This window comes from Oncorhynchus gorbuscha, linkage group LG11 (genome assembly GCF_021184085.1).
Source record: "Oncorhynchus gorbuscha isolate QuinsamMale2020 ecotype Even-year linkage group LG11, OgorEven_v1.0, whole genome shotgun sequence".
Classification (NCBI taxonomy): Eukaryota; Metazoa; Chordata; class Actinopteri; order Salmoniformes; family Salmonidae; genus Oncorhynchus; species Oncorhynchus gorbuscha.
Window position 1 is genome coordinate 23,686,482 of NC_060183.1, and position 19,291 is coordinate 23,705,772.

Genomic DNA, 19,291 nt, shown 5'->3' on the forward strand with positions numbered 1-19,291 from the left:
ATTTAGATGCACTATTGTAAAGTGACTGTTCCACTGGATGTCATAAGGTGAATGCACCAATTTGTAAGTCGCTCTGGATAAGAGCGTCTGCTAAATGACTTAAATGTAATGTAATGTAAATGTGCATTGACTGCTGTTCTTGCCATAATATGGACTTGGCCATTTACCAGAAAGGGATATATTCTCTATACCACCCCTACCTTGTCACATGACAACTGATTGGCTCAAACACATTAAGAAGGAAAGAAATTCCACAAATGAACTTTTAACAAGGCACATCTGTTCATTGAAATGCATTCCAGGTACCTACCTTATGAATCTGGTTGAGAGAATGCCAAGAGTGTGCAAAGCTGTCGTTAAGGCAAATCGTAGCTATTTTGAAGAATCTCAAATATAAAATATACACTGCCGTTCAAAAGTTTGGGGTCACATAGAAATGTCCTTGTTCTTGAAAGAAAAGCACATTTTTGTCCATTAAAATATCAAATTGATCAGAAATACAGTGTAGTTAATGTTGTAGATGACTATTGTAGCTGGAAATGTAATAATAATAATAATATAATATATGCCATTTAGCAGACGCTTTTATCCAAAGCGACTTACAGTCATGTGTGCATACATTCTACGTATGGGTGGTCCCGGGGATCGAACCCACTACCCTGGCGTTACAAGCGCCATGCTCTACCAACTGAGCTACAGAAGGACCAGAAGGACCATGGCTGGAATATCTACAGTGGGGGAAAAAGTATTTAGTCAGCCACCAATTGTGCAAGTTCTCCCACTTAAAAAGATGAGAGAGGCCTGTAATTTTCATCATAGGTACACTTCAACTATGACAAACAAAATGAGAGGAGAAAATCCAGAAAATCACATTGTAGGATTTTTAATGAATTTATGTACAAATTATGGTGGAATATAAGTATTTGGTCACCTACAAACAAGCAAGATTTCTGGCTCTCACAGACCTGTACCTTCTTCTTTAAGAGGCTCCTCTATCCTTCACTTGTTACCTGTATTAATGGCACCTGTTTGAACTTGTTATCAGTATAAAAGGCACCTGTCCACAACCTCAAACAGTCACACACTTTTTCCTGAAAATCACATTGTAGGATTTTTAATGAATTTATTTGCAAATTATGGTGGAAAATAAGTATTTGGTCAATAACAAAAGTTTATCTCAATACTTTGTTATATACCCTTTGTTGGCAATGACAGAGGTCAAATTTTTTCTGTAAGTCTTCACAAGGTTTTCACACACTGTTGATGGTATTTTGGGCCATTCCTCCATGCAGATCTCCTCTAGAGCAGTGATGTTTTGGGGCTGTTGCTGGGCAACACAGGCTTTCAACTCCCTCCAAAGATTTTCTATGGGGTTGAGATCTGAAGACTGGCTAGGCCACTCCAGGATCTTGAAATGCTGCTTACGAAGCCACTCCTTCGTTGCCCGGGCGATGTGTTTGGGATCATTGTCATGCTGATAGACCCAGCCACGTTTCATCTTCAATGCCCTTGCTGATGGTAGGCTTTGTTACTTTGGTCCCAGCTCTCTGCAGGTCATTCACTAGGTCCCCCAGTCTGGTTCTGGGATTTTTGCTCACCGTTCTTGTGATCATTTTGACCACATGGGGTGAGATCTTGCGTGGAGTGCGTGGAGCCCCAGATCGAGGGAGATTATCAGTGGTCTTGTATGTCTTCCATTTCCTAATAATTGCTCCCACAGTTGATTTCTTCAAACCAAGCTGCTTACCTATTGCAGATTCAGTCTTCCTAGCCTAGTGCAGGCCTACAATTTGGTTTCTGGTGTCCTTTGACAGCTCTTTGGTCTTGGCCATAGTGGAGTTTGGAGTGTGACTGTTTGAGGTTGTGGACAGGTGTCTTTTATACTGATAACAAGTTCAAACAGGTGCCATTAATACAGGTAACAAGTGAAGGATAGAGCAGCCTCTTAAAGAAGAAGGTACAGGTCTGTGAAAGCCAGAAATCTTGCTTGTTTGTAGGTGACCAAATACTTATTTTCCACCATAATTTGTACATAAATTCATAAAAAATCCTACAATGTGATTTTCTGGATTTTTTCTTCTCATTTTGTCTGTCATAGTTGAAGTGTACCTATGATGAAAATTACAGGCCTCTCTCATCTTTTTTTAAGTGGGAGAACTTGCACAATTGGTGGCTGACTAAATTAATATTTTGCCCCACCGTACATAGGCGTACAGAGGCCCATTATCAGCAACCATCACTCCTGTTCTCCAACGGCACGTTGTGTTAGCTAATCCAAGTTTTTTATTTTAAAAGGCTAATTGATCATTAGAAAACCCTTTTGCAAATATGTTAACAGAGCTGAAAACTGTTATGCTTATTAAAGAAGCAATAAAACCGGCCTTCTTCAGACTAGTTGAGTATCTGGAGCATCAGCATTTGTGGATTCGATTACAGGCTCAGAATGGCCAGAAACAAAGACCTTTCTTCTGAAACTCATCAGTCTATTCTTGTTCTGAGAAATGAAGGCTATTCCATGCGAGAATTTGCCAAGAAACTGAAGATCTTGTACAATGCTGTGTACTACTCCCTTCACAGAACAGCTCAAACTGACCCTAACCAGAATAGAAAGAGTGGGAGGCTCCGGTGCACAACTGAGCAAGAGGACAAGTACATTAATGTGTCTACCTTGAGAAACAGACACCTCTCACAAGTCCACAACTGGCAGCTTCACTAAATGGTACCCGCAAAACAAGTCTCAACGTCAACAGTGAAGAGGAGACTCCGGGATGTTGGCCTTCTAGGCAGAGTTCCTCTATCCAGTGTCAGTTTTCTTTTGCCCATCTTAATCTTTTATTTTTATTGGCCAGTCTGAGATATGGCTTTTTCTTTGCAACTCTGCCTAGAAAAATGTTATTTCCTTTCAAAAACAAGGACATTTAAAAGTGTCCCCAAACTTTTAGTAGTAGTGCATTTTGATTTGTTTAACACTTTTCTGGTTACTACATGATTCCATATGTGCTACTTCATATAGTTTTGAGGTCTTCATTATTATTCTTCAATGTAGAAAATAGTAAAAATAAAGGAAAACCCTGGAATAAGTAGGTGTCCAAACTTTTGACTGCTACTGTATATATTGTTTAGATAACATAATAGCATGCATTAGTGTATGTAAAGAATACACATGAAAAACAAATGTAGACATTAATAAATGCATTTCTATAGCTTCCAAAATATGTTTTACAATGGTAGGGGGGGTGGCAAGATTGAGGCAGGGTAGTTTAACACAGCACCCCTATCAGTAATCTAGTCTATATATAAATAATTGAATACAATACAGGCTAGAAAAGTTATTGTAAATACACTGCATTTGCTCATCATCTACAGAAAACGTGTTTATTCTTACTGGGATAATAAGATCCTCAATTCTTGTTTTAACATGTTTTTGTAAATTATAAAGCGCAAATCAGAGACGGCTGGAGCTTTGAGGACAGGCTCATTGTAACAGCTCACTACAATGAGCCTGTCCTCCTGTAGCTCCTCCCACCAACCTCTGGTGCAAATATCCTATATTATAATCATGTTCTTTTAATTTTACCTCAATAATCTGGAAATCAAGTGTGATGTCTTACTCTGAATCCCAATGTTCAAACACAGTTTAATATACTATCTCAATAAAATATGATATATTGAAAGTGTCTTTAATAGTTTTTGGGGTGGGGGGTGTTGTCAGTTACAGCCATTAAAACATTTCCACTTCAGCATTTGTTAACCACCAGTATATTCTAACCTGCTTGATGGTGATTGCTCGTCTCCAGTCCTCGTCTTCAGGTATATTGTGCCTGACAGATACGCATTAGGATTGAAGAGGCTAGAAAATATATTGTACATAAGCCGCATTTCCTCTTCATCTACAGACATTGTGCTCATTCTTACTCAAGGGATAAGAACCTTAATTGTTTTAAAATGTTGTGAGTAAATAAAAAAGTGCAAATATACTGTATTTTGATCATTATCACGTAAACAAAATACATCCACTCAAGTCAAAAATCAAATTTCTTGATAAAGTGTGATGTTTTTTTTACTGTATTATGATGATCAAACATCGGTACAAAATATGGTATATAAACAGTGTTTCTTGGGGGGGGGGGGGGTCCAGCTATAGCTTTTATAACAATTCTATGCCAGCATTTGTTAAAACACTAGTTTCACTGCGAGACAGAAAGTATAACAATGGCTTTATAGAAACAGTTTATTTAGTCTAACACGTACATGAACAAAGCACCCTATAAATAGAGTTTAATACAGAAGTAAGCCTACCTGCATTGAGACGAGGCCATAAAAAAATTTGCAAACACTACAAATAACAAAAGAAAAAAAAGACAGCCAAGGCAGCAGATTATTTTATATTACAGCATGCTGAATAGAAAACCTGCATAAGAGAATCAGACCGAGCATTCTAGAGAAACTAGTGAGATACAGTATAAAAAGTGCCACTAATTATACAGCAGTTGAAATACTGACATTTAAGTAAATAGCTAATTTTACAGAATTAAAAATCAAGGAAAATACAAGAGGGGTGTTTTTTTTATTTAAAGGAACAGACCCAGTGAGAGAAATTAAACAAAAGACAAAGACAACCAAGACGTTCTCTTCCTCAAAAGAGGCTTATTTTGAGTCGATGGCAAAACCGGTACTGTGCTCTGTCCCTCGCACCACAAGACAAGTAATACGGCTAAAAAAAAAGGAAGCGGCCGGGGTGCTACGGCTCCCATTTCATCCCAGCGCCTGCCACACTCCAACCCAGAGGTAAAGAACAAAAAAAGGAAAAGAGGATGGCACAGAATGTATCAGTTTTAAATAGAAGTCCTTATAAGCAAGTCCCGATGTGAGAGGGGCACATTCATAGAGAAACAGAGGTGAGGTGATCCGCGTTTGACCCATTCCTTCTGCCGAAGCCAAGCCTTCACCCTTACGAAGGGGAGAATTTTTTGGCCTGTGCTCGAACTCTTTTTTCATATTCTACTCTGTTTTGGCTGAAAAGAAAGAGGGGTTTAGTAAAACAACAGAAAGATCAGAATCTAGTGTTAATTCCACCATATCCCTATCCGAAAAACAACACGGCAAACAGGAAGGCATCCCTTCGATACTAGCAGAACGCACCAGTAAATTGTGTATGCCTCTGCTTGGGCTGGATCCTGGATATTTGGCTCATTTAAGAGTTCCTGTATTCCTAATAGGATCTGTAAGAAATGACAAAACATAAAAATCACAGTTGGGCATAGCCATTTGGTGGCTATAGCTTGTAAGTTGATCCCCAGCATATCCTAACCTGCTTGATGGTGATGGCGGGTCTCCAGTCCTTGTCCTCTTCTAGAATGGATAGGCATACTGTGCCTGACGGATACACGTTAGGATGGAAGAGCGGAGGCTCAAATTTACCTATTAAATAAAAATCAGTACAGTTAAACTAGAACTCCTCTCACGACTTAAGGTCTGTTCCAATACATTCTTCCTACCTTGGCGATCACCTGACCTGACTGAATTGGTGAAAAAAAACAACCTTGCACCAATCAAATTAGTGTCAGATCAGTGACTACGTCAAGGAAGAGGGAAGGATGCATTTTTAAAGTATTGGGCCCGAATACTGAGCTGTTCCCAACGTTCTGTATTGTGCCATGTTTTATGTTGCCCTCAGGAAGAGTAGCTGCTGCATGAGGAAGAGCTAATGGGGATTCTAATAATAAATAAATAAATAAATAAAAAACAGAAGACCGGTTAAAAGGAAACTCACACTTTGGGGGCGAGGAAGGATAGTCATCCTTGAACAGCATCCGCAGTTTGAACAAGCCTCCTTCCCATGGGGTCTGGGGAGGAGTCGTAAGTGTTTATAATTGATCACAAACACTTGCAGACTATGAAGATCAAGGATGAACTATGACCCATCCTAGCCTTCTTTGGTTTCATACAAGATGTCCACTTCATAGTATTGGTGCAAAAACATTTCTAGAAATGACCTAATACTATGCACAGGCGAAATGCTATAAACAAAGTCACTCGGTACCTCCACTTTGAAACTGTATTGCATGTGTAGATATATGGCTGTACTTACCCCCTTCTTCCCAGGAATGGCACATTCCCAGTTCATCAAGTTCATTGTTCCATCTGGATTTTTCGTGGGCACAGCCACAAAGCCCTTAGATGGAGGTGCATCAAACAGTAAAACAGTGAGATTAAGCAAAAATAAACCTTCATTTCAAAGATCTTGAATAATGGATAAAACACTTCCCCCAATCCCTATCATAGTTTAAAAAGAAAAGGAAAAAAAAGGTACTGTTATAAATAAAAAGTCTAGAACTGCACACTGCTACTCACAAAAGGGTGGTCTTTCCGCCACGCTTTGCGCTCCTGAGCAAGCCGGCTCAATGCAATACCTGACATGACTGGTGGGCTTTCTGAAACAGCAGAGGTGACAAACGTGTGCTTTCAAAGACGTGTACATACATTTGACCTAATTTCTTAGGATTGTGTCATTATGGCATACACCAATTGTACAACACATTAGGAACACCTGCTCATTCCATGACGGACAGACAAGATGAAAGCTATGATCTTATACCGACTTCACTTGTTAAATCCATGCAAATCAGTGTAGATGAAGGGGAGGCAGGTTAAAGGATTGTTAATGCCTTGACACATGGATTGTCTATGTGTGCCATTCAGAGGACAAATGGACAAGGCAAAAGATTTGTGTTTTTGAACGGGACATGGTAGGTGCCAGGTGCTCCAGTTTGAGTGTTAAGAACTGAAACGCTGCAGGATTTTTCCACGCAGAACAGTTTCCCCATGTGTATCAGGAACGACCCACCATACAAAGGACATCCAGCCAACTGTTGGAAGTATTAGAGTCAAAATGGGCCATAATCCCTGTGGAACACTTGACACCTTGTAGAGTCCATGCCCTGACAAATTGAGGCTGTTCTGTGGGGAAAAGGGGGTGAAACTCAATATCAGGAAGGTGTTCCTAATGTTTTGTACACTCCGGTGCACAAAGGTACCAAACGCAACAAGATTCCTGGAAGGCCGAAGTTGATATCTGGTTTACAAAGTCCAGCCTAAATCAGTCAAATTTAACATATTACAGTTTATCAGGGATACAATGTGATATAAAATACCAAAAATCTTTGGTTCTAAGAAATGTTTTCCAGCATCGAGAAAGAAGATTGTATTGCCAATACCAGGTTAGCTGAAGAATCTATGGTGGTGGTTTGTATGGGGCTTTCCTGTAACTTCCAGTAATGGACACCAACAATCTTTGGTTATATAAAAATCACATTATTTTCCAACTATAGCAAGCATAAACTGTGTCCCTTGTAGACTGGGGTTTAACATTTATGTAATTAGCAATTTAGCTACGTCCATCTCCCCTCTTTACATCCTTAGAAACCTCCCAGTGTGTATCATAGGCTTTTAGTTTTATGCATCCAAAACTCTGGTCCTCGCGGGCTGCATACTTGTTGTCATGCATTTCGTAGCAATAGCTAGCTAGCGAGCTAATGTTACATCGTTTTAAAACACGGCAAACAGAGTAAACCAGCCGTTGTTATGAAGGGGTAAGATAACGTACTAGCTAGCTAAGTTCATTAGGCATACGAGTTGTACTCTTCAAGAATAAAATGGGTAAATGGAGAGCACCAAATAAGTATTACAGATGGCACATTTCCTGAACTGACACTTTGGGGTTTGTAATCTAGTCTGATAGTCATTGACTGAGCACAGCTATCATCATAGTAGTGATTTTACTGACTGATCTTTGACTCGTTCTGTACAAAGAGCAAATCTTGACTCATTTTGTTAATTTGAGTCACTAATATACTGAACAAAGATTAAAAACAGTGTTGGTCCCATGTTTCATGAGCTGAAATAAAAGATTCCAGAAATGTTCCATACCCACTAAAAGCCCATTTCGCTCAAATTGCGCATAAATTTGTTAACATGTCTGTTAGTGAATATTTCTCCTTTGCGAAGATAATCCATCCACCTGACAAGTGTGGCATATCAATAAACTGATTAAACAGCATGCTCATTACACAGGTGAACCTTGTGCTGGAGACTACAAAATGCCATTATAGAATGTGCAGTTGCCACACAACACAATGCCACAGATGTCTCAAGTTGAGTGAGCGTGTAATTGGCATGCTGACTGCAGGAAATTCCACCAGAGCAGTTGTCAGAGAATTGAATGTTCATTTCTCTACCATAAGCTGCCTCCAACGTCGTTTTAGAGAATTTGGCAGTACGTCCAACCGGCCTCACAACCGCAGACTACATGTAACCACGCCAGTCCAGCTTCTTCACCTGTCAAATCGTCTGAGAAGAGCCACCCTGACATCTGATGAAACAGAAGTATTTCTGTCATGGCTGTGCCCCTGCCCAGTCATGTGAAAACCATTTAATAGGGCCTAATGAATTTATTTCAATTGACCGTTTTCCGTATATGAACTGTAACTCGGTAAAATTGTTACATTTATAGTTCAGTATAGACGCTGTAAAACAGGTCAATCGAACTAGACCAAAACAATGGAATTACCGTGGCAACGTGTCGGGGAAAGATCACGAGTTTCCTCATTGTCCCCTGAGCAAAATTTGCCTAAATTTGGGCTAACGTTTATTTCACACTATGTTGAGGTAAAAATCAGAGTACAATGCTTGTATGGAGGTAAACTCCAACACATATTCATGTCATACTTACCAATTAACTGCATTACAGTCAAATTTAATTTGACTACCACCACCACTGATTTCTGTATGCTTGCTATACTAACCAGCTTATACGAGCGGGAGTAAGAATTTAGGAGTCACTTCTTCTAAACCTGAAAAAGGGACTTCTACATGCTATGCAGCAAGAACAACCAAATATATCCAAATTGGACTTACAGTGTAAGTATTCAGGCCCCTAGACTTTTCCCACTTCGTTACATTACAGCCTTATTCTAAAATGGATTTAAAAAAAATAAATAATCCTCAGCATCTACACACGATAGCCCATACTGATGAAGTCAAAACAGGTTAGTAGAAATGTTAGCAAATGTATAAAAAAAGAAAGAAGTTTTAAAAAGTAAGATAAGTAATTCAGACCCTTTGCTATGAGACTCAAAATTGAGCTCAGGTGCATCCTGTTTAAATGTATCATCGAAGGAATTGTCCATAGAGCTCTGAGACAGAATTGTGTCGAGGCAGAGATCTGGGGAAGGGTACGAAAAAATGTCTGCAGCATTGAAGGTCCACAAGAAAAACATGGCCTCCATAATTCTTCAATGGAAAAAGTTTGGAACCACCAAGACTCTTCCTAGACCTGGCTGCCCGGCCAAACTGAGCAATCGGGGGAGAAGGGCCTTGGTCAGGGAGGTGACCAAGAACCAGATGGTCACTAACAGAGTTCCTCTGCGGGGATGGGAGAACCTTACAGAAGAACAGCCATCTCTGCAGCACTCCACCAATCAGGCCTTGATTGTGGAATAGCCACTTCTCAGTAAAAGGCACATGACGACTTGCTTGGAGTTTGCCAAAAGGCACCTAAAGGACTCTGACCATTAAAAACATGATTCTCTGATATGATGAAACCAAGATTGAACTATTGGCCTGAATGCTAAGCATCACGTCTGGAGGAAACCTGGCACCATCCCTACGGTGATGCATGGTTTGTGGCAGCATCAGGCTGTGGGGATGTTTTTCAGCAGCAGGGACTGGAAGACTAGTCAGGAGAGAGAATGATGAACAGAGCAAGATACAAAGAGATCCTTGATGAAAACCTGCTCCAGAGCACTCAGGACCTCCGACTGGGGGGGGGGCGAAGGTTCACCTTCCAAAAGGACAACGACCCTATGCACACAGCCAAGACAATGCAGGAGTGGCTTCGGGACAAGTCTCTGAATGTCTTTGAGTGGCCCAGCCAGAGCACAGACTTCAACCCGAACAAACATCTCTGGAGTGACCCGAAAATAGCTGTGCAGAGATGCTACCCATCCAACCTGACAGAGCTTGAGAGGATCTGCAGAGAAGAACGGGAGAAACTCCCCAAATACAGGTGTGTCATATCCAAGAAGCAGACTCAAGGCTGTAATTGCTGCCAAAGATGTTTCAACAAAGTACTGAGTAAAGGGTCGGCATACTTGTGATTCCCCCCCCCCCACCCCTTTTGGGGAAAAAAAAACAAACACATTCTAAACCTATTAAAAAAAAAAACACATTTAAGAAGAAGGCTAAAACATAACGTGGACAAAGTCAAGGGGTATGAATACTTTCTGAATGCACTGTAAGTAACCACATTGGGCTGGTTAGCCCACGTAACTCATGACAGGTTTGACCAATATCCACTTTGTTAGATCAGATTTGTTGAATGTACGGCAATCTGGTCAATGGAATGTCTGTGGATAGGTTAATATAATAGTTTAAACTGTGTACATGCTTTGCAAGAAGAACAATTTCCTTAATAATCCTGGCTACTGATGGGGTTTCTGATAAATGCAGAAAATGTCCAATCAAAATAAACTTTCTACTGCACTGACCATGTCATTTTTGCGAGTACTTTTTGATTCCGAGTTTGGACATATAAATCATTTCACAGTCGAAATGTATAAGACGCATAGTTCCAGTTTTTCTCAAACTCACTTTACTTGCGCATTAGAGGGAGGCTTGCGCTACCCGGTGCCAGTACATGCACAGATCTAATAAACCACTGGAACATTGATTAAATGTCCTAATACTTCGAAGGCCTCCCGGGTTGCGCAGCGGTCTAAGGTACTGCATTGCAGTGCTAGCTGTGCCACCAGAGACTCTGGGTTCAAGCCCAGGCTGTGTCGCAGCCGGCGTCGTCCGGGTTAGGGAGAGTCTGGCATTTTTTAATAAAAAGCCATGCAATCTCCATAAACAAAACATTAGCAGTTGAATGGCCCTTACAGAGCTCAACGTGGCACCTTTCCTACAAGTCTGTTAATTAAATTTCTGCCTTGCTAGAGATACCCCAGTCAACTGTAAGTGCTGCTATTATGAAGTGGAAACATCTAGAAGCAACAACAGCTCAGCCGCGAAGTGGTAGGCCACACAAGCTCACAGAAAGGGACCCCTGAGGCGCGTAAAAATAATCTGTCCTCAGTTGCAACACACTACAGAGTTCCAAACTGCCTCTGGAAGCAACGTCAGCACAAGAACTGTTCGTTGGGAGCTTCATGAAATGGGTTTCCATGGCCGAGCAGCCGCACACATGCCTAAGATCACCATGTGCAATGCCAAGGTGTTGGCTGGAGTGGTGTAAAGCTCGACGCCATTGGACTCTGCAGCAGTGGAAACGTTCTCTGGAGTGATGAATCACGCTTCACCATCTGGCAGTCAGAGATTAATCTAGGTTTGGCAGATGCATAGTGCCAACTGTAAAGTTAGGTGGAAGAGGAATAATGGTCTGCGGCTGTTGTCATGGTTCGGGCTAGGCCCCTTAGTTCCAGTGAAGGGAAATCTTTATGCAACAGCATTCAATGACATTGTAGACAATTCTGTGCTTCCAATTTTGTGGAAGGCCCTTTCCTGTTTCAGCATGACAATGCCCCCGTGCACAAAGCGAGGTCTATACATAAATGGTTTGTCGAGATTGGGGTAGAAGCACTTGACTGGCCTGAACAGAGCTCTGACCTCAACCCCATCGAACAACTTTGGGATTAATTATGACGCTGACTGAGTCAGGCCTAATCACCCAACATCAGTGCCCAACTTCACCAATGCTTTTTGTGGCTGAATGGAAGTAAGTTCCCATAAATGTTTCAACATCTAGTAGCTGATCATTATCAAGTAAAATGTTTGCTTTGTGTAGATCTGGTTTAGTCTCTATTGTTACCAGTGTCCTGGCTGAAAGAAGGTTCAGTGAATGGGGAAGTGCAGTTTGAGGTAATACAGTAGGGCAAATGCTTCTAAATTGTAATGTTTTAATGCGTTCTCCACACACTCGTCCTCACAAGAACACGCTTGTCCTCACAAGAACATACTCAAGAGAATGTCCTTGGAGCATGAGTGTGGAGCAGAGTAGTCTGCATGTTACCATCTATGCCCAAAGCATGCAGGAGCCTAGACCTGCAAATTCTAAAACTGAAAATGCAAAGAATGATTCTACAAGCTTCTCGTTCACCATAAGGGGCTTATTGAGCTGTCATTTGTGACAGAATTGTAAAAGTGTAATTTAAAACTATTTACATTTGTTGATTACTATATACAAATAATACAATTTCTTGATACATTTTAAACCAGGTTTATTTGTGGCAGCAATCGGACTAGATGGTTAACGACTCGTGACGGAATGCATTGCTTGATTGTGGTGAGGGTGATAAACACAATATCATTTGCAATCTGCAACACACCAAAACGATTCATTTCGGATTTATTTTGTTGTTGCAGAAACTCATTGTATGCATGTTTCAGTTCAACAAAACATTGAATAATTAATTAATTGCATTTACTCTTACACATGAGATAAATTAACAGTTATAACCATGTATTTTTGTTATGTTATTGCTGCAGCATGATTTCGTATATAGACTTGTTTCTACTGTGTTTTTTAAACTCCATGTGTAACTCTTGTATGTGTCGAACTGCTTTGCTTTATCTTGGCCAGGTCGCAATTGTAAATGAGAACTTGTTCTCAACTTGCCTACCTGGTTAAATAAAAAAATATTTTACAGTTGTTTGGTCGGAGCATGTCTCCGGAGCCGCTGAGCCGGAGGAGCGCGTATTAAACATTATATTAGTCATAACGGCCAGCAGGTAAACGAAATCCAAAAGGATCGATTCACTCAAACAGCATGACACGTCAGTTTAAAAAAAAGTAGTAAAAAAAATAAAGAATCGTCGAATAGTTAGCGAACTACACGTCACTAAGTTACATCATAGCTACTAGCTATTAGCATAACATCCGGCTGTTCATCTGTACCAGCAACAAGTCCAGCATGTTTGAGCAAAATCTCTCTGGTCCGCTTGTGGCTAAAACACGTTAGAAGGTAGCTAGTTATGTCAGCGACTATAGTCATGTAAGAAAGAAATAACTCAGCAAGTTCCAAGACAGAAACTGGCCAACAACATGCGCAAGTACCCTGGCTATTTGTGGCGCGCGGCTGGCAAACTGAAAAACCATAGACTTGCGCACTTGTCGTTGATTTTACACGTCGTTGTGGCAACGAGACTCGTTCTTCTCATCTGAAGCCATACGTATTAGTTGCCATGTTGGTCCGCTTGCTTTGGCTTAAAGCGGAACCTCACACGAATTTGCAATACCACCCATGACTGAGCAGGACAAAGAACCTAGGGCTTCCCAAACTGGCGCACATTTACGCATCAACCAACTAGCGAAAATGGCGCAAACTCAGGCAGATAGTAAAGCTAACCTTGTATTGCGTAAATACAAAATTGTTGGGCGACATTCGCTTACCTTGCTGTATGGCTATAATGACTCGTATTATTTAACTGTATGAATGAATCGTCTTTTAATCAAGAAAAACCCTGGTGAAGTTTCCCTCCTGAAAAAGCACCCGTTCCTGTCCGGGCTAAATAACAGGACCAGTGACATAGGCAACCTCCCAACCGCCTGAAAATATTTATAATTAATTGGGGGTTATGGAGAGATTGATGTACCATCATCACGTTACTAGTTTGTGTTAATTGAAATAACTGACAATTAAGTGGCTACAACGTTCACAATGTGGTCTGCATTGATTTGGGCACAATTTGCATTCTTAAACGACAGTTGATGAACATGCATTTATTACTATGTTCCATCATGTAAGTTATTCAATATGTGCACAGAAATTGGATAATAATTTTAGACATAGTCATATTCAATGAAATATAACAAATAAGTGCAAACAGGCAATTTTGTAGACGACTAAAAATTTAAAGGAGCAGCACAATTTTTTTCTACCTGTTGCCACAGCCACAAAGTCAAAATTGGCTACATCCTAAACATTTGAGAGAGATCGTTGAAGGTCCGACATCGAAATTGGATGTCTATGTCCTGAGGACCCCTTTTTAAAATTATTATAAAAAATAAAACCATTTTTTAGCAGACGCTCTTATACAGAGTGATTTACAGGTGCAATTTAGGTTTAAGTACCTTGCTCAAGGTCACAGCAACATATTTTTCACCTAGTTTCCTCTGGTATTCGAACCAGCAACCTTTCGGAGCACTATTACCATCAAGTAGGATTGGGTTTTGCTCGGTGGCAGATGAGTGAACTCTGGATCAGAAGGTTGCATGTTCAATCCCAGTCGGAACTGTTTTTATTTTATTTTTCACACTATCCCAAACCTTAACCATTCAGAATGAGGGTGCAAATGTAACTCTTAATTTAGAAATAGGGTTGCACCAACATGGATTAACTCTTAAACTGGATTAAATCAAGGTGTATTTTTTAATCTTGTTGCACCAAATGTTAAACCTAGTTTTAAATTAATCCTAGTAAAATAAAATCCTTCCTCTAAGTTTAGTTTTCACTTTAAACCTAGATTCATTTGAAATCTGTTTATCAATTAATAAAAAATAAAAAGAACATTTAGATTGGAGATTAATTCTAAACTGCCACTTTATGTGGTTTAACTGATTAAATGGCAGCATGTCTACTGTGGAGAGACCAAAACGAGTTCCTCAAAGAATAATTAGTGACAGGTTAAATCCTGTTGAGTTTATGATAATTAACTCATTATTAGTAGGCTATTTACGTGCCCATTTTGCACAACAATTGAATTGGGGTTAATGATTTGCCCAGTCTTGGTACGAATGATGATGTTATGCAACATGTAACGGGCCTGATAACAAAAACATTGTAGTGAAGTAACGTTAGCATGAACGTTAGTTTTAACGTGCATTATAGGAATTTATATTTACCAGTTATTTATGCTTACTAAATATTGGTTGGTCAAATTGTCCGTCGTCATCATAGGGGATATGGAGAGGGGCAAACTGCTGGGGAATCATCTCCCATATTTTCTGGGCGATGGGATTCATTCCTTTGGACGGAGGCACCCCTCCGGGTCCGGTCTGAAATAGCCCCCGCCTCACCTCTGCCGTATCCTTTCTCACTTTTGCTTTGAAAAAAATTCCAGCACGCTTTCATCCGATTTGGGTCCTTCTTCTTTAATCCGTGTTGAGCATTACATTTGTCGAATAAAATGGCTCAAGTGTCTTCCTTCTTTTTGACAGTCGTGTTGTCTGTAATTGTATCCTCCAGTACGTTACAAAATTCCTCCATCAGCTCCGACAACTGTTTTTTTTTCTTCATAAAACGGAGAAATCTGAACTTCTTTCACGTGCCCCGATCAGGTGGCTAAATAACGTTAGGTAATTACAATAATACAGATTGTAGGCTAGCTAGCTAAGTTTATAAACTAGCTAGCTACAGGAGCTAACGAATTCGTTTTCTGTCTAGTACTGACAAATAACGGATTTTATCTCAAATCAGCCAACCCATGAGAACCTTTCACGGTGGAGTTGCAGTACTTCTAACGTTACATTGTTAGTATTTTATCAAGGAACAGCAACTTTGTGGCCTCATTTGTCAAGTAGGGTAGCTACTTCGTTTCAACTCACGAAATACCTCATATATTGATGTAACATGTCACTAATCATAGTTTAAAACCGTACTGATCCAGATTTAAATTTAGTGGTGAAGTGGTGCAACCCGTTTGGAGAACGTGGATGAACGTCTAAATTGTGGAAATTCATGAAAACAACAATTAGCTTTTTGCTCTAAATTTAAGATTATAGGGTTAGGCATGAGGTTAGCAGCGTGGTTGGTAAAATTTGTTTAAAAAAAATCAGATTGTGTAGAAATAGACGGGGTATATGACTTTGTGGCTGGGGGAACTAGTGACGACACAGTACCAGCATTTTCAAATGAATAACACTAGAGGGCGCTGTTTGTTTACGTTTACTGTATCAGTTCAATTTGGTAAGAGTGACCAGCAGGTCTGTCGTTGTCTGTTTAATAAATGTGAAGAGGCCGTCATTACATGAAGTTTGATAATTGCTCCTTTGAAACTATTGGCTTATTTGAATATGATTACAACATAAGGTGCTATGAAGTTTGGATGATCATTATTTTCCCTCTCCAGGTAAAACAGACATTTTGCACGGTGCCTAATTTGAGTCAGATTCTGCCCGAACAGCATCCGGCAACTCTGTTTTGGACAATGTCCTTCCGGAACCCATTTTCTAGGACCCGGTACCTCTTGTGGCATGAAAAATAACTATCACTTTTGGCAATGTACAAATTAGTTAGGCTAATTCAAGTGGACTCCTCCGTAATTCTCCTGGCAGCCCCCTAATAAACGTTACGTAGAAGCGCGCCTGTACCTCGCACAGGAGTATAATGAAACTCACTTTATATGATCCCGCTGTACTCTGATAGACTTGAGCCGCATAACCCCTGATATAGTGTAATACATTTACCAAAGTTACACAATTGCTCCTGCTTGTTCAGAAAGAAATGCAATAATTCGGACTACTACACCAGGAGTAGGCCTATAGTTTAGCCACAGATGGTCAAGCTTTCTTTTATTCCCTGTGCTGTGGATTGTGTAGCCCAATCACGAGTAATGCCTACAGTCGGGAACGTGTGACAAATCTGTCAGTGAACAACAGGCCTTTCGCAATATTTCAAATACAGTCGCGGGAAAACAGTTTGGACAGCAAATTGATCCTGCTGAAAAGAGAAGACTAATCTGTCAGTAAGGCCATTCTACTGCCAATGTTTGTCTGTTTATCAACTTCCAAATAGGCCTATTGAGCGAATAGCATTGTTTTACCAAGTAAAACGAGAGAGATAAGCTTTTGGCACGAGCGCATCGGCCATCGCCGGTGAATGAGTTGAGATTCATTGGGTGAGTCAGTGAAACTGGAAAGCTTTATAAGACTAATTTCCTCGTACTGTACAATGTGTGTGTCTCCACACACGCCTAAGTCCATGCTGTTGATGGATTGAAGGTCGATTGTATTTCTCAGATTCTGTTTGTCAGTGTTAAAGTAGCCTGTCATTTCGATATTTTGTTAGGTATAAAATAAATATTCTGCTTAAGTCTCCAGGTATTTAAAATGTAGAATTGTACTAAATGCGTTTATAAAAAGGCCACATTTTCCCCGAACACTAGGCTACACATTTTTACCCATGTGTGCAACTTCCACAAGCGCCTCTACGCCAGTACCCAAAAATATGAGAAAAGCATTCAAAGCTTTATTATAAAAGGAGATTTCTCTTTTCTTCTCATGCGCACTGGAACCTCAGAGCACTCCGGGTCACCTCGCTCTCCGGCTCATTTTTTGTTCCAGCGCCTCCAAAATGTAGAAATTAAGCACTGCTTTTGCCACTAGTGACAGTGTTAGATACATTTTTGGACTCTTTTTGTTGCCTCGTCTTGTCCCATTTCCCCCAACGATGTAGTTTTAATTTGAGCATTTTATCGAAGTATTTATGTACACAATCTTACAAAAAAATCTGAGTGCGCTGCTACAAACTGTATAAAAGAACAGAGATACACATGTGAAATGCAAACCATTTTATTGAAGTTAACCTATGCAAGACCATACATCTAGCCCAGTAACATTTTTACATTGCATAAAATCATGGTAAGTCAGAAGTGACAGATGTAGTGATATGACATCATTCTGATAATTATCTTCGATATCAAGAGCATTATAATTCTGATTATGGAACAAGTACATTCCATGTCCTCTGGAATAATAGGCCTGTGTGTGACTGTCTTCAATCATGCGTTACAGTGGACTGTGATGAAGTAACCAGCTGACTCTTCCCAATATACTGGGAACTTGCACATCTTAGAGTAGACTGGAGACATTGGTGCACAAAAAGTGAAAGTTAAATGACCATGGAATGTAGTCGAGCAGTGTGTAAAATGATGCTGCTGAGGAGGTAGTGCAGCCAGCTACTGTGATACAGATCCAGACCAAAGTACACAGACTGCTAAGATTAAGATGGAACCAAGCTAACTAAAAAAAAATTAAAAAGTACAAATCTCACAGCAACAATACTCATGAGACCAACACTAGTCTCCTCAAGCTGACTGAGCTAGTCACCATTTTCACAGGATCACTTTCACAGGGGGAAAAAACAAGATCGTCTCCAGCACTTTCTCAGTTAACCCATAACTAAATTCTTAATGTAAATTGGTCAGTACCATTAACAGTTGAAGTCGGAAGTTTACATACACTTAGGTCGGAGTCATTAAAACTCATTTTTCAACCACCACAAATTTCATGTTAACAAACTATAGTTTTGGCAAGTCGGTTAGGGCATCTACTTTGTGCATGACGAGTCATTTTTCAAAAAATTATTTACAGAGATTATTTCACTGCATCACAATTCCAGTGGGTCAGAAGTTTACATACACTAAGTTGACTGTGCCTTGAAACAGCTTGGAAAATTCCTGAAAATGTTGTCATGGCTTTAGAAGACTCTTATAGGCTTATTGACATACTTTGAGTCAACTGGAGGTGTACCTGTGGATGTATTTCAAGGCCTACCTTCAAACTCAATGCCTCTTTGCTTGACATCATGGGAAAAAAAATCAAAAGATCAGCAAAGACCTCAGAAAAACAATTAGACCTCCACAAGTCTGGGTCATCCTTGGGAGCAATTTGCAAGCACCTGAAGGTACCACATTCATCTCTACAAACAACAGCACACAAGTATAAACACCATGGGACCACGCAGCAGTCATACCGCTCAGGAAAGAGACCCTTTCTGTCTCCTAGAGATGAACGTACTTTGGTGCGAAAAGTGCAAATCAATCCCAGAACAACAGCAAAGGACATTGTGAAGATGCTGGAGGAAACAGGTACCCAAGTATCTATATCCACAGTAAAACAAGTCCTATATCGACATAACCTGAAAGGCCGCTCAGCAGGGAAGTAGCCACTGCTCCAAAACCGCCATAAAAAAGACTACGGTTTGCAAATACACAAAGATCGTACTTTTTGGAGAAATGTCCTGTGGTCTGATGAAACAAAAATAGAACTGTTTGACCATAATGACCATCGTTATGTTTGGAGGAAAAAGGGGGAGGCTTGCAAGCCGAAGAACATCATCCCAACTGTGAAGTACATGGGTGGCAGAATCATGTTGTGGGGGTGCTTTGCTGCAGGAGGGACTGGTGCACTTCACCCAATAGAGGGCACCATGAGAAAGAACAATTATGTGGATATATTAAAGCAACATCAAGACATTAGTCAGGAAGTTAAAGCTTGGTCGCAAACGGGTCTTCC

At 40.3% G+C, this 19,291-nt stretch overlaps 1 protein-coding gene across 5 annotated transcripts; it reads right to left on the minus strand.

Moving 5' to 3' along the window:
- Positions 1 to 4,217: 4,217 nt before the first annotated feature.
- ube2ib (ubiquitin-conjugating enzyme E2Ib) lies at positions 4,218 to 15,424 on the minus strand. Of its 5 annotated transcripts, none has more exons than XM_046369029.1 (7): positions 14,917 to 15,424; positions 6,355 to 6,434; positions 6,092 to 6,175; positions 5,774 to 5,846; positions 5,312 to 5,421; positions 5,143 to 5,222; positions 4,218 to 5,015 (listed from the first exon to the last, which is right to left on the minus strand). In XM_046369029.1, the coding sequence occupies exons 1-7, from the start codon at positions 15,017 to 15,019 to the stop codon at positions 4,952 to 4,954; spliced, it is 594 nt and encodes a 197-aa protein (XP_046224985.1). In that variant the 5' UTR covers positions 15,020 to 15,424; the 3' UTR covers positions 4,218 to 4,951. The 5 variants fall into 5 exon arrangements, with proteins under 5 accessions (XP_046224985.1, XP_046224988.1, XP_046224986.1 ...); XM_046369032.1 differs by having other exon boundaries at positions 14,900 to 15,020; XM_046369030.1 differs by lacking the exon at positions 14,917 to 15,424 and adding an exon at positions 13,448 to 13,581.
- Positions 15,425 to 19,291: the final 3,867 nt, after the last annotated feature.